This window comes from Solea senegalensis, linkage group LG3, assembly GCF_019176455.1.
Source record: "Solea senegalensis isolate Sse05_10M linkage group LG3, IFAPA_SoseM_1, whole genome shotgun sequence".
Classification (NCBI taxonomy): Eukaryota; Metazoa; Chordata; class Actinopteri; order Pleuronectiformes; family Soleidae; genus Solea; species Solea senegalensis.
In genome coordinates, this window is record NC_058023.1 from 3588051 (window position 1) to 3602177 (window position 14127).

General features: G+C 39.2%; 2 protein-coding genes across 2 annotated transcripts in view; one reads left to right on the top strand and one right to left on the bottom strand.

Moving 5' to 3' along the window:
• lin7a (lin-7 homolog A (C. elegans)) overlaps positions 1 to 4747 on the top strand; it is a 41123-nt gene extending 36376 nt beyond the window's left edge. The window contains exon 6 of the mRNA XM_044020689.1: positions 4179 to 4747. The gene's annotated coding sequence lies outside the window, so the exon portion shown is untranslated. The remainder of the gene's footprint in view (positions 1 to 4178) is intronic.
• myf5 (myogenic factor 5) lies at positions 4116 to 6190 on the bottom strand. The gene is made up of 3 exons (XM_044020682.1): positions 5561 to 6190; positions 4482 to 4554; positions 4116 to 4372 (listed from the first exon to the last, which is right to left on the bottom strand). Exons 1-3 carry the CDS (start codon positions 6011 to 6013, stop codon positions 4173 to 4175), a joined length of 726 nt encoding a protein of 241 aa, XP_043876617.1. The 5' UTR covers positions 6014 to 6190; the 3' UTR covers positions 4116 to 4172.
• Between the last annotated feature and the right edge of the window lie 7937 nt (positions 6191 to 14127).

Genomic DNA, 14127 nt, shown 5'->3' on the forward strand with positions numbered 1-14127 from the left:
TCTGCGGACAAAGTCATCGAAGGACTCTTGCCCGAGATGACTTTGACCACAGATGGACAGACATATGTGGGTACCGCACCATTGCTTAAGTCATTTTTGAAAAGGCTTTGACCGTGAACAGAGACGCTGCTGTCTTCACTGCGGAAAGTAAAAAGTGTAATGACGTATTCAAATACAATTCACAGGACTTTACGGAGATTTTCCAGCTATAACATCTCCACCACTCTTCATGGAAGTCTTACCTCAAGATTCGAGAAGGTCTGGCTCACAATGTCTGTTCCAGTTTGTCCCGAAGGTGCGTCCCGGTCACGCCGGCGAAATCCTTCCACACCAAGCTCAAAAGTCGAACCACGTCTTTATAGTGATTTGCTTTGTGTTATTGAGACACAGTCATGTTGGAGTAGAAAAGGACCTTTTTCTCAAACTGTTGCCACAAAGTTGGAAGCAGAGAATTGTCCAAAATGTCTTGAGAGTTAAGGTTCACTGCCTCCTTCACTGGAGATAAGAGGGTTAGAGACCAAAGCCTGGTTGAAACACCTGGTTTCAACAGGTGTGGCCAATCACTTTTTCAAACCAAGCAGCGACACCCTGACACAACCCTTAAAGCAACAGAACTCCTGAGGTCAAGACTCAGTGGTCGACTTCCATCTGCAGGTAAAGGGAATGACAGAGGCTTCGGAAGACGAATTACAAAAGAAACCATCTCTAAAGAGAGGAAAAGGTCTGTAAGAACATCCCAGTCCAAGCATAGGCCACCTAGGGCGCCATCTACTGGAGGGGATGCCAGGTGACCACAAAAACACTGAGAAATACAAAATAAAACCCTATAAACGTGTGACTATATATATAAAAAAACACAATTATGTCTTTATCGCCCTCTCACATCTTCTCCGAAGACTTTAAGAATTGTTTATTCTTATAAGCGTAGAGAAGGATATTTCACGGTTCATAAACAAAATAAACCTTTTTTTATATATATCATCATCAACTGCTCACAGTTTTACCTCAGGTCAAATTCAAGTCTCTAAACTCTCTACAATCTCGTTTTTTTCCCCCTCGTGAATGAATGAATCTTAAAGGTGCAATATAATAATGTTCATTCAGAGGCTATAATCATTAAATAACTCCCTGGAGTTTGATTGTTATAAAGACCCCCAAAAAACCCCCAAAACAAAACAGAAATAAAAATGACCATTTTAAGTGTGGTAAAATATGAGAAACACCACCCCCTTGTGGTCGTCCGGAGTACTACAGTGGTGGCTCCGCTGCTCTTTGAGTAATTACAGACTTAATTTATCAATAAATGGGTCAATTTTCTCCCGAGGAGGTCCAAACACAAACAAATACTCTCATTTATTTCTCTATAACACCTTTATTTTTACCTGATTCCACGCTTGACCTTGGAGCCTCGGAGTGTTTTGTGTGAACGCTCGAGGCTCACAGAGGAACAAACTCATGAATCAGAGAGAGAAACACACACACACAGAGAGAGAGAGTGAGACACACACACAGAGTGTTTGTGAGCAGCGACAGAATAAACTGAAATACAAACTACTGCTGGAATAATAAAAAATAATGCACCTGTTTAACTGTATATACATTTTATTTATCTTTTGATTTAACTATCCATCTGTCTACTACCTACCTACCTACATACTAGATAAATAGATAGATAGATAGATAGATAGATAGATAGATAGATAAACAGAACATATGAAGAGTAGAAAACGTTCAATCAAAAAAACCATAGCCATAAAAGAAACAACAGGAGATTCTTCAATGATGTTATTCAAAAAAACACAGATTATAACGACATCATGATCAAAGACTGACGTCACACACACACACACACATACACACACACACACACGTTCACACACACAATATAAGTACAATAAGAGGCCATTTGCTCCCAACTCTGAGCGCTGATGGTGTAATCAGGAGTGTTAATGATGACTCACATTTGGCTGCAAAGAACAAACAGCCACACACACATTCTTGTACGGCACTCTCTGTGAGGACACTCATAGGCTTAACGCTGAACCCTTAACCAAACTCCTATCTTTAACCTTAACCCTAAAAAACCAAGTCTTAACCCTCAAAAAAGCCCCTTTAGATTGAGAGGACCAGACAAAATAAGATAAGTGTGGATCGAAACAGGTCCTCACAGCCTACTACAGACATGGACACACACACAGCATTCATGGTTCTCAAACTGTGGTATGTGTACCACCAGTGGTACGCAAATTCTTCCTCTGGTGGAAAATCAGAAATACTGTTCTACTGTATAAACCAGTTGGTAAACACTATCATCAGGTGGTTTATGATATGAAAGGTTTAAGAACCACTCATTTAGACCATTTAAATGACTTTATAAAGGATTAAGTTATGTTGAGAACTGGCCCATGACCTCCTCCACCTGTAGCTAGATTATAGGTTATAGACAGAATATAATACTTAATATGATTGTAAGTGATTTGCATTATAAATATGTTTTTTTATTGAGAACTGTATATCGTTTCATATCATAACAAACACTTTTACTTTGAAATTCTGTGAAATATTATCATAAATATTGTTATTGTGATAGAAAACTGTGTTATGATTTCAAGATAATTTCCCACATATTTGTCCCCCAACTTGCTTGAGTTTGACAAAGTGTTATCCCTAACTTTAACGATAACTAGTTAATGTCTAACTCTAACCCTAAAATTAACCAGTTCCGTCAGAAATAAGGTTAGGTCCAGGTTTTAGTCTCCTTGAGGGCGACTGGTCCTGACAATGTAGTGCTTATTCACGGTCCTCAAAAGGCAACAAAAACAAGAACACACACGTTATATTTCTTTATTTTCATGGCTGCTGTGACTCTCATGCAGCACTTCTCTTTGTGTGCGATCGATCAGGTGATTGGTAAGTATCAGCTGATCATGTCCGCACCTTGTTAGCAGGAGACACTTCTCCAGTCGCTCTGGGACGTGTATTGATTAATACTATTATTATTGTTATTATGCAAATAGCGGCGAGTGTGTAAAACTGCAGTGATGGATGTGAGCTGCTGCTGTTTTTATCTTACGGCTGCAAAAAAAAACACTAAACTGTGATGAATCAACATTAGGTCATTTTTAATTTTATTTTCTTTAACTCACGATGATGAATCGTGTTTGTGGCGGTAATTATGGGTGTGAGTCTGAGCTTGTTGGGGGTTTTTTTGGATCTTTTTTAATGAGGATTTGTTTGAAATTCATATTTATTTATTTATTTCAGCAAACACCAATCTCTTTAATGATTCTTCTATTTATTATTTACCCACTCTGTTGAACAAAATACCCGAGGAGGTCTGTCATTATCCTCTTTTTAAATCATTGTTTTTTTTGTGGAATTATTCAAATCATGATACTGATCTTTCAGATTCTTATTTTACTGCTTTTTTCAATGTGTTTTGAAAAGTGCTACTAGTTTATTATCATTATTTAATGTTTTTCTACTTTTGTCATTATTATAACGATCTCCTCCTACAATATTCAGACAAATTTAACAATTATTATTATTAATAATGCTGTGTTACTCATCTTGTCAGCTTTTTAATTTCCACTAATTATGTTTAAAATAAAGCCCTTAGTCACTGTGTTTTATATAAATAAGGTTTTCTATTAGTTGAGAGTGCTGAGTCATCATTCCCCAACTGAAGATTCAATATTTTTTGTCATTTCTTGAGCACGACATAAATTAGTAGCAGTAATAATAGTACTAGTAAAAGTAGCAGTAAAAAATTCCATAATTCCTTAATTGAAAGCTTTTAATTGCTTCTATTTTCCATAAAGCACTTTGTAACTGTGTGGTTTTCTATTTATCCTAATTCTTATTCAAGCTCCTACAGTGAAGGATTTGAATAATGACATTAAAATAAAAAAATACAAAGAAACTGAGCCAGAAAGTAAATCTCCACATTTTGTACAAGTAAAAAAGATTTAATGTTTGCAACAACATATTTATATATATATATATAAAGTAAAGAAATAATGCATAAATACCATTTAATGTTGGAATAATGCAACATCACATATCACTTAACTGTCATTATTAAATATGTCTCATTTGGGTATAACAGAATAAATGGGGATTTACATTACATATTTACACTGTCATGTACAATAGAAACGTTTTTAAATCTTTCACAGGACGTGGTAGACCGGTCCCGACCCGGGACTCTCCGGCGTGCACGGCTGCGAGTCGCTGGTGCTGCCGGGGGAGAAGGTGGTCGTGTCTCTGTGAGCGGACGGTCCACAGCTGGACTCCACGGAGGACAGGCGGTCCACGATGCTGGAGAGACACTGGAGGCTCGAGGCTCCGGCTGTTTTACCACCCAAACTCTCTGAGAGACGAGGAAAGACAAATGCAATTTAAAAAATGTAGTCAAACATGCAATTGTTGTACTTTCTGAAACACCGTTTTTGCCAAGAATGCACATCAACCCGTCTTACCGTTCTTTGCGTACGAATAGCTGCTGCTGTAATGTGCGTTCATCTGCTGCCACACTGGACTGTTGCTGCCAACCTAGAAAGACATGAGAAACATAAAATGTTACCCTTCAATTCTCGTTTGCAAAAGATAAAAAAGACACGTCTAATGTGACGTGTTGGTCTATAAATGTAAATGTAGTGGAAGAGATAGTGCCAACAACAAAAACACAAAACAACCAATGCCCGTCATGAAACACTGGACAGGCTAATAAATCCTGAATTCCAAAGTTATGGGCTCCTTCATTTCACATCCACCTTAAAGCCGAAGTGGCAGAGAGTGTGTGTATGTGTGTGTGTGTCTGTGTGGACTCTCTCTTCCTCTGAGCGTGGCCAATCGATTGTATCAGTGGAAGCAACACCAGTTTGTGCAAGATGACACTTTCTCCTAGTAAATCTGCAGAAAATCCTGGCAGTGGCGCAGGAACATGCAGTCAGGATGGAATGCAGAAAAGAAAGGTTTTTTTTCCCTCCCCGCCAGACGTCAGTACGGTGGATTTAGCTCGGTTTAATGGGGCTATAAAGCGTCCGCTGGTGGGAAAGCGATTACTCCGTCCGGCATTAACTGATACACGGTCACCTTCAGAGTCTTGTCGAGGGAAAAACTAACTCAATCTCATGTGTAATAATAAGCGTCAGAGAACAGAGACATGTGTAGGACAACGGAGATGTTTGTTTTTAAGAATTATGGGTATGACATGGCAGGGAGAGGACTTGTAATTGAGGTGTTGGGTCATTTTACTCACTTTTTCATCTACTATTTTCTATCATTTTGCCTGTGTCAGTGAATAAAAAAAATAGTTCCTTTCTTCACCTTAAGAACAAAAAGTGTCCAATTGAAACACATTATAATCCAGGTTTTACTTTGAATTTTAACACTGCGTGGCACATTTGGATTCAATTTGTCAAACATAATCAGCCCTTCCAGTTAAGTTCCTACAAGGTGAAGTCCTGTCTCACATGCAGTAGTCTTCATTTCTCTCAAGGACATGTTCTTTTACAGCCATAAGCAGATGTTTGCAGCTGTGGGTCAGAGGTCTTACCATGCCGTCAGAGCAGCTGGACAACGGACTCCCGGGCTCCGAGCCGCTCTCGACCGGAAGGCCGTAGTAGTTCTCCACCTGCTCTCGTAGCAGATCCTGGAGGCTTTCGATGTACTGGATGGCGTTGCGGAGGATCTCCACCTTGGGCAGGCGCTGGCTGGGGTTGGCCGAGGTGCAGCGCCGCAGTGCTTCAAAAGCGTGGTTGACTTTCTTCAGGCGTCGGCGCTCCCGCATGGTTGCGGCCCGCCGGCGGTCGACGAAGCTGGACTTGCGCTTGCAGGCTTTGCAGGCCCACTGAAGGCAGTGGCCCGGCTGGTGAGGCGCCCCGGGGACACGGACGTGTTCGTCCTCCTCTGAGAGGGCGAGGTCCATGCTGGAGTTGAACTCCAGGCTGTCTGGAGATGAGGCGCAAGCTCTGTCGTAGTAGACCTGGGACGGTGAGAAGACCTCCATGGCTTAGTGAAGACTGAAGAATGTCGTGATGGGCACCCAAAGGAAGGAATGAGGGCAGACTAGAGGAGTAGGGTGAGAAAGAGAGGAGACCTCTGAGTGATATGAGGGGTCTGTTGCCCTGGGGCCCCCCTTATATGCCCCCAGGCCAGAGCCCAGGGCCCACATTGGCCAGATCTAATTACCATGGCCCATTGGCTCAGCCAGAAGGCAGGCAGGGGTTAGATCTACTCCCTCCCTGCCCCAATCCCCAAACCACTGCCTCTCACCCCCCTAGTACCCTGCAGAGTTTCCCACATCTGCACTTACTGGTGTTTTCCCACTCATCACCACTCACTCCCTCCAACAGCCTTTGTCCTACAAGGCCATGATGAACTCACAAAGCATGGGAATGTTTCAGGAAAAGCAGGTGAACATTAGCATCTTACCCCGAATTTACGCAATTTACAAATCTTAACTGATGACAGATGGAACCGCATTCTTTTCTGGTGTCTTTGCTCCAAATAACAAAGAAATAACTGAAACGGAATCATTTTGGTTTTCATATCTTCTGACATTTTACGAACCAAACAAGTACTCATTGACAAAACATAACATTGACATCTATGATTAGAAATCACAGAGGTACATGTGTGTATATATTGGTATGTTTTGGTCTTTTTTTTTATTATTTGTTTGCTTATTTATTTTACCTGTTCCTTTTCCTGGGGGATGAAAATCATTGTGTCTTAAAAAAAATGTGTTTTTAGTTCCAATTCTCTATTGTACTTTTTTGCAGGCCAGTTATAAAAAAAAGAAAGAAATCACACAGGATCAAATTTAGTCATTGATATCAATATGATGCTTATAAATCCCTCACACTATATTGGACTTGGCTGTTCCTGCAAATTTGAGAAGGGGGCGGATCAAGCCTGATATGCGGCAAATGATGCTGAACTGTGGGGTGAACATGTATACGCCCTTTCATATAAACAGTAATTTTCCTCGATATATATATATATATCTGTAACCAAGGCCCTCAGACGCCCACTTCATGGTCATCTATGAACGTAACAATTCCCTATAAAGACATAAAAATGAGTTTTGTTCAGAGAAAGAGGTTGAGCACTCGCAGGACTAATGCAGGCCCCGATTCTTTACGGCGTGGACGACAGCGTTACAGATGCAGCCCAGCTGCAAAGGGGAGGTGTAACATTTCAAGCCCAGTGAGTTCACATGAGAGCGGTAAGCTGCCCTCTAAACACCTCCGGCTCGTCACTGGAGGTGCTGCGACTGTGAGCCGAGGCCATCCCATGTTTGCCGGCGCTCATTAAAACAGGCAATTACACGACTGACAACTCCCCTCGTGCACCAGTTTGCCACAGAGGGACAAATTTTAACCGTTAAAGGTTATTGACACAAGTGAAGTGCTTCAATTCAGCACACAACAGATGGTCATTAGGGTGCAGGGGTTTTGATTCTGGCAGAGCGCTGGCGGGGGATGAGACGTGAGGAATTCAGGGCCGCAAAAAAAAGTCTCTTCCATTTAGTAAAAGATTCATAGTTTAATATATTATTTATAGCGCACTGTCCTAACTACCCAAGGCACATTAGAAATAATTAACAAGATAAATATGTGAGCAAAAAAGGGCAACAATGATTTGTTGCTTGCCAAATAATGAGCCCACATGTGTCTGTACTCGTCTCATTAGTACATGTCTGTTCATCAGATATTAAATAAGTTATTAGCATTTAACCAGTCATTATAAACAATTATAGAACTGTAGCAACACATGAGTAACCTTAATTTACACTTGTTTTTGCCATCTGTAAACAGTTGTAAACTTGCCAGAAAGTGACACAGTAGCGATATGTTCAATGCCGCTGTTTATTAATCTTTCAAACAACAAATAAATAAATGCAGATGCAGATTATTTACATAAAAATATAGATTATTTATTCTACCATTTATCAGCACTCATTTCTTTACACACTTTTACACATTTTATTCAATGTCCTGTGTTTTTATGGAATGGAATGTATAGAACGAATTATGAACGTGCAACAGTTCTGACGATGATTCAGATTAAAATCTCCTCTTCGTATAACACGCGCCCTAATTGCACATTTGTCTTATTTGTTTTTTTTTTTATTATATCGTTATCTCATTGTACTCTCATTTTATTAGTTCATAAATTCTGCTTTTATTGGTTCAGGCTTAAGGTTGAAAAAGGCTGTTTTAAAACATGCTATACACAAAAAGTTTATGATTATTTGTTTTTAATCGACAAACTAAATATATGTACAAACATTTTTTTATATATTTTTTTCTCTTTTACTACTTATAAACACTTATTTGCATGTTTTTTCATCCCTCCTGTTTACTCACGGCATTGTTATAGTACTTTTTTTTAATAATTTATATTGTTTATGTTATACAGTATTCAGTACAGTCTGCTCACAACCCTGCGGTTGTAACAAGTGAATTCCCCCAGTGTGGGATCAATGAATTTAACAGGGTCAGCTGATTCAGATGGTGGCTCGTGGACCACATGTGGCCCAAGAGCAACCTGTTAGCGGCCCAGGCTGTGGTTCCCCCAGATTCCTACAGTCACACTGACCATGAACGCAGCACTGTGTGTAGAATACATGACATATATTCCTCTAATTTCAAAGAGAAATAAATGTTGATGCTAATTATTGTGCAAATGTTTGATTTCATACACACTTTATTTTTATTTCAAAGACGTTTACAGGTAACACCGTGTAACATTTGTGCTCTTATGCACTTAAAAGTGTTTTAATCACCAATTTTTGTTTACGATTTCAGTGTAGAACATTATTGCTAACACAGGCATAGTTCTTTTATTATTTTTTTAATGCACTTTTTTGATGTGACCAAAGGTGGATAATCGAGTCTCTCTGGATTTTGGCAGTGCTGCTGACGTACAACAATCACTTTTACTTAAGTTATAGGATAAAAAAAAGTGACTTCAACTTCTACCAAAGTCATTTTCTGGTAACATACTTGCCCTTTTACTGAAGTATCCATTTAATTTACTTTATACAAGATTGGATTTTGCGCATGTGTTGTCTTTTGCAGACAGAAATCAGAAGGTTTTGGGGTCACTGTGTTTTCATTGACAGCTTACAAGGATACAATGCGGATATTTCTCACAATGTGTCAAAACGTTTGGCTCTCCCTCCTCCTCTTCTCCTCCTCCTCCTCCTCTTCTCCTCGTGTGCATGGGAACCGCGCGCACCTAAGAAAACAGCGCTCGTACCTGCTGCCTGTGAATTGCAGTGTGAGTTTGGAGGAGGCACAGCTGAAGAAGACATCGCCCCGTGGCTGCTGAGAACATCAAAAAGACCTCGAGTTGGACGATGAGAAAACCTGGGGGTTTATATTGGCGCAGTGGTTTTTTTGCGCACAGACCAGGCTCGTGCGCGTCCCTCCCCTGGGAACAGGCAGAGTTTGCTGTTGTGTTGTTCTTCAGGGTCAGGGACAGAGTTAAGTGAAGGGCACGAGGTTGATCTTTGATGTCCATCTCGCCCTCACGTCTGAAAACCTTATTTCTTCCAAACGGCCTCGCGCTGTGACTGCATGCGCAGTAACGCCAGTCACTTGCGACAATGAATCACTGAGCGTCCGCCGCAAAGTGGGTCTGCTTCTCTGATGAATCTCCCTTTTTCTTTGGAAATGTATCTCCATGCAAATGCTCCGCTCCGCAGTTTGACACAACACAATTATCAAATTGCAAATGATTCTTGACTGACTAACTTTAAAGGTGCAGTATGTAAGATTTAGTAAACACACACGAAATGACTTTTAATCACATTCTTTGTCACAACCAAGCCCCAAAACGACTCTAACGCTGTAGAATTTAGTCACATTTATTGGTGACATTGTAGCTGAGGTCTTATCCACACACATATAAAAAACAACAACTTTTTTTTTGTCATTTTTTAAAAATAAAAATCACACAACCACCCCTCAAAACGTCTCTAAATACTGTAGTATATCTGCCAGGCCTGTATGTGGCGCTGTACTGTTGCCACAGAAAGAACTGTGTACAAATGCCACACACACACACACACACACAAGAAGAAGAAGGTGAGAAAAAAGGAAATTATGGGCTACTGTGAAAACATGTTGGTCCAAAATGGCTGATCCTGTTTAAAGGGGATTTAACACTATCATCGATTAATGCTTAATTTCTGCCGAATTAAAATAAATTCACCTTCATTTTTCAGCTTTTTATATGGAATATAGAGTTGTGACGTTTTGTTACATAATAACAATCACATTATTAAAACGGACACTTTTGTTTTGAAATTCTCCAATCCAGTCCAAATTTATAATCTGTAAAGCACTTTAAATCATGTCAGTAAAAAAAATGTAATTCTACAGTTTACCCCAAAGATTTCATTACTACAATAAAATATAGAAATGTTCTCATAAGAAACAATCCACTGTTACATAAGAATAATAACTGTGTAAACTACATAAAAAGTAAATACACAAAACAGAAAATAAACTTTTTGTGACTCATTGATCAAGATTCTGTACATAAATCAGAAATAATCATTACATTAATTCATTAATAGTAAATCTAGCTACAGTCCCATTGCATTTTTTCTCTTCAACTCTGTGTTTTCTTTGTTTTTCATCCACACTAAATCCATGTCCTTTTCTTGATCCTCATAAAAAAAGAGAGTTTTGAGTGGCAACAGCATTTGTTTGGCAGCGAGCAGAGAGAGAGAGAGAGAGAGCGCGAACGTCACCGCTGCGCTCGATCTCTGAGCAGGATACGGAAGGAAAGTGTGGATAAAATCCGGGAATTTATCCTCGTCTTATATGAAACGTCTCGCCTTTCGTCGACTTTAAACACACAGCGGCCGTTTTGGCAGCCAAAATGAGAATTATATGGTGTCATCAGTCAAAGTCAGGAATCTGTGTCTTCAGAGCAGAAATGGAACAAACGTCAAAGATGAAACGAGAATGTAGAAGCAAACTAACATAAAACATCATTAAGAACATTTTAAACACACTAACTTAATAACTTCCATGCCCAAACATGACTTTTTAAGGCAAATTCTGACTTAATCATATAGTTTAGAGGTCTCAAACTTGCGGCCCATGGGCCACATGTGGCCCGCCAATGTGTATCATTTGGCCCCACTTTATATGAAGTTATAATGAGTTTTTGTTTTTATTATTAATCCATTCATTTTCATTTATATTGTTCATTACTTCATTACATTCCGTATCAAAACAACCACTTTTAATTTAAAAATTATGTGACATATCAACATAAATGTGTCTTTCTTTCTTTTTTCACTTGACCGACCCCCTACTCAGTGACCCCCAGGTCATTTGAGTTTGTGACCCCTGATATAGATCCACAATGAAAGGGAACTGGGCTTGTAAACGGAGGGTTCAAGGTTCAAATCCTCACCAGGTCATAAAGCCTGATGTAGAATCCTAGATTTGTAGTAAGATTTAAGAGTTAAAGTAGAGGGGAAAATGTTCATATGGGGATTAACCATAACCACAACTAGTTAAAGCCCAACCCTAACCTTAACCTAACCACAATTCAAAATCTTAGCCCTAAACTTAACCAGTTACTCAGAAATGAGGTTCTGCCGATCAGGTTTTTGTCTCCATGAGGACTGCTGGTCCTGACAAGGTCAGTGTTTATGCCAGAAAAGGTTCTCAAGAGGACACACACACACACACACAGAGTACTATGTTACTCTTTTCAACACAACAATTCATGTCTTTTACCAAATATCCTGTTTTCTATGGAAACCTCTCAGAAACAGGATCTCTCCAAACAGTAATGTGATTTTAATGGGCTCCTCTACTCTCACCCACTCACCCACTCACTCTGATTCTGTGTGTGTGTGTGGGTGTGTATTTCAGCCCAAGCACGAAAGAAAAAGGCACTCATATCATCTTTCATCAAAAAAAAGTGAACAACAATAACATTCCGTGTAGTTGTTTTCAGTAAAAATCATCTTCTATCTGAAGTGGGTTATTTTTAAGCATTTTGACTTGTGTTGCTTGCCAAATAGTGAGCCCACATGTGTCTGTATTCATTCTGGTCCACTTCATTAGATATTATGTACGTTATTAGCGTGATAAACGCATATATGATGGCAGTAACAAATTAGAAACCCTGCCATTTGTGAATACTAGTAGTAAAAATGGGTATTAAGCAGTAGCACGATCTTGCCAGAAAGTGGTAACAACCTAATTTGAATCTTTACAACGTAATCTTGCTACATCTTTTAAGTTGTAATTGGTGGCAGCTGAGCTGATTTTAACTGCTTTTATACAGCAAATACTGGTGTAATGTGATTCTATAATTAAGATGAAGGTTTTATATCAAACGTGCGGTCGAACAGAATCAAATTTTGCGCAAAAGAAACGTAGCAATGCTTTAGTGACAAATTTTCAAAGTTTGAAGACAATGCATAAAATAACACTAAGAACACAAATGAGCACATATTTCACGGACACGAAAGTGAATAAACAAGCAAAGCAGTAAATGCAATCATTTATGAGAAAACCGGGACAAAAAAACTGCCAACATAAAATAAAATAAACCCCAACCATTACACCAAGCAGGGTTCATACCGGCCAGTGGCAGGTGATTTAAAAAATCTGACAATTTCATACTGGATTCAGAGCCTTTATTCTGACAGAGATTTTGCTAGAATTCACAATAATAATATGTTTGGTTTAGAGAGTTAAGCACATTTTAGGCTCAAATAAGAAGCAGTAATTCTGAAAACTGTAGTACACCCCTGCAGTAAATGTTAAAAAATTCACATAAACTCAACACTAACATGTGATAAGTGTTTATATATGTAATTTATGGTCATTAGTTAACACTTTTTGTCCATGTTTTCACCTGAGAGAAACTTTTTGTTAGGAAAAAAACTTTACTAATACAATTTTCTAATGTCATGTATGCGATGACAAAGTCAGACTCGACGGCTCAGATAACTTTATTATCCCGCTGGGCTTTGCACTCATGCCTGCTGCCCAACTTTCCATGTCCCCAGCATGTGACAGAGAGAGAGAGAGAGAGAGAGTCGAGTTACTGTTGTGGGATCAGACCTGCTGCTGGATACCAGTCACAACAAAGAGAAGCAGCAGCGACGGCAAACGAGCCGAAGCGGTTTGGACAGATTTTATGGACAAATAATAACGGCGAATGTTGGGGGGGACCAGGGTCTCGAGCTTGAATCAGTCAACCGGTGGACATTTTGTTAGACTGGTCCTGCAAACAATGGGAAAAGTTATATTTGTACATTTTGTGCCAGAAGTAAAATGTTGGCGTATGAGAGTTTCATTTCATAGAGTTCATATTGACATTTCATATTTGAGAAAATATTCTCAACTCGAGGTGAAGGGGTTTGGACACAAGTGTCCTCATTCTGTCTTTATGTAATCTCAATGATATGGTTATTAGTTACGTCAGGACTTTATCTTTATATTCACATCTGCTGGACATTGTAATGTTTCTCCAACATCAGTTGGAGAAATATGAGGCTTCATGGATATGCAGATGACGCACTTCAAATTATCTAAGAAGAAACATTATTGACAGGATGATTTTGAAACTTATTTCTAACCCCAGTTGGGTCCTTTTTGTGCCTAAACTAAACTAAAACCCTTTCAACAGACAATACCCTTGAATAGCCTAAACTCCAGCACATGAGAGCTAGTGAAAGTAACGCAGGGTTCACAGTGTGTTGAGCTAATAAGAGCAGCTTCCAGGATGCATTCAAGGAACCTCTTAAATTTCATATCACTTCTACAAACACACACAAAGATAGATAGCAGTACAAATGAGGTACACATTGGAGGAGAAAGATCAAAACATGCGGTTTAAGCAGTCAGGGCACAATAATGTTTGTGTTTTGAGTAAGAAAGGGTAAAGAAAATTACCAAAACAATATAAAAAAAATAATAATTCCATTGGAAATGAATGGAGATCACTCGGAGATTATGTTCAGTTTCCACGACATGATGTTTATGTTCAAATTTTGTAGCTAATGTTTGTCAAAGACACAACAACAAGAGTGAGTTGGACAAAAATGAAGATTCAAGTGTTTTTTTTAAC

Coding starts and splice junctions, on each gene's coding strand:
- myf5 (XM_044020682.1), bottom strand. CDS start 6,013: ATGGAGGTCTTCTCACCGTCCCAGGTCTACTACGACAGAGCTTGCGCC. Junction 4,555..5,560: donor CCAGCTGCTCTGACGGCATG/GTAAGACCTCTG, acceptor ATGTCTTTCTAG/GTTGGCAGCAACAGTCCAGT. Junction 4,373..4,481: donor CTATTCGTACGCAAAGAACG/GTAAGACGGGTT, acceptor CTCGTCTCTCAG/AGAGTTTGGGTGGTAAAACA.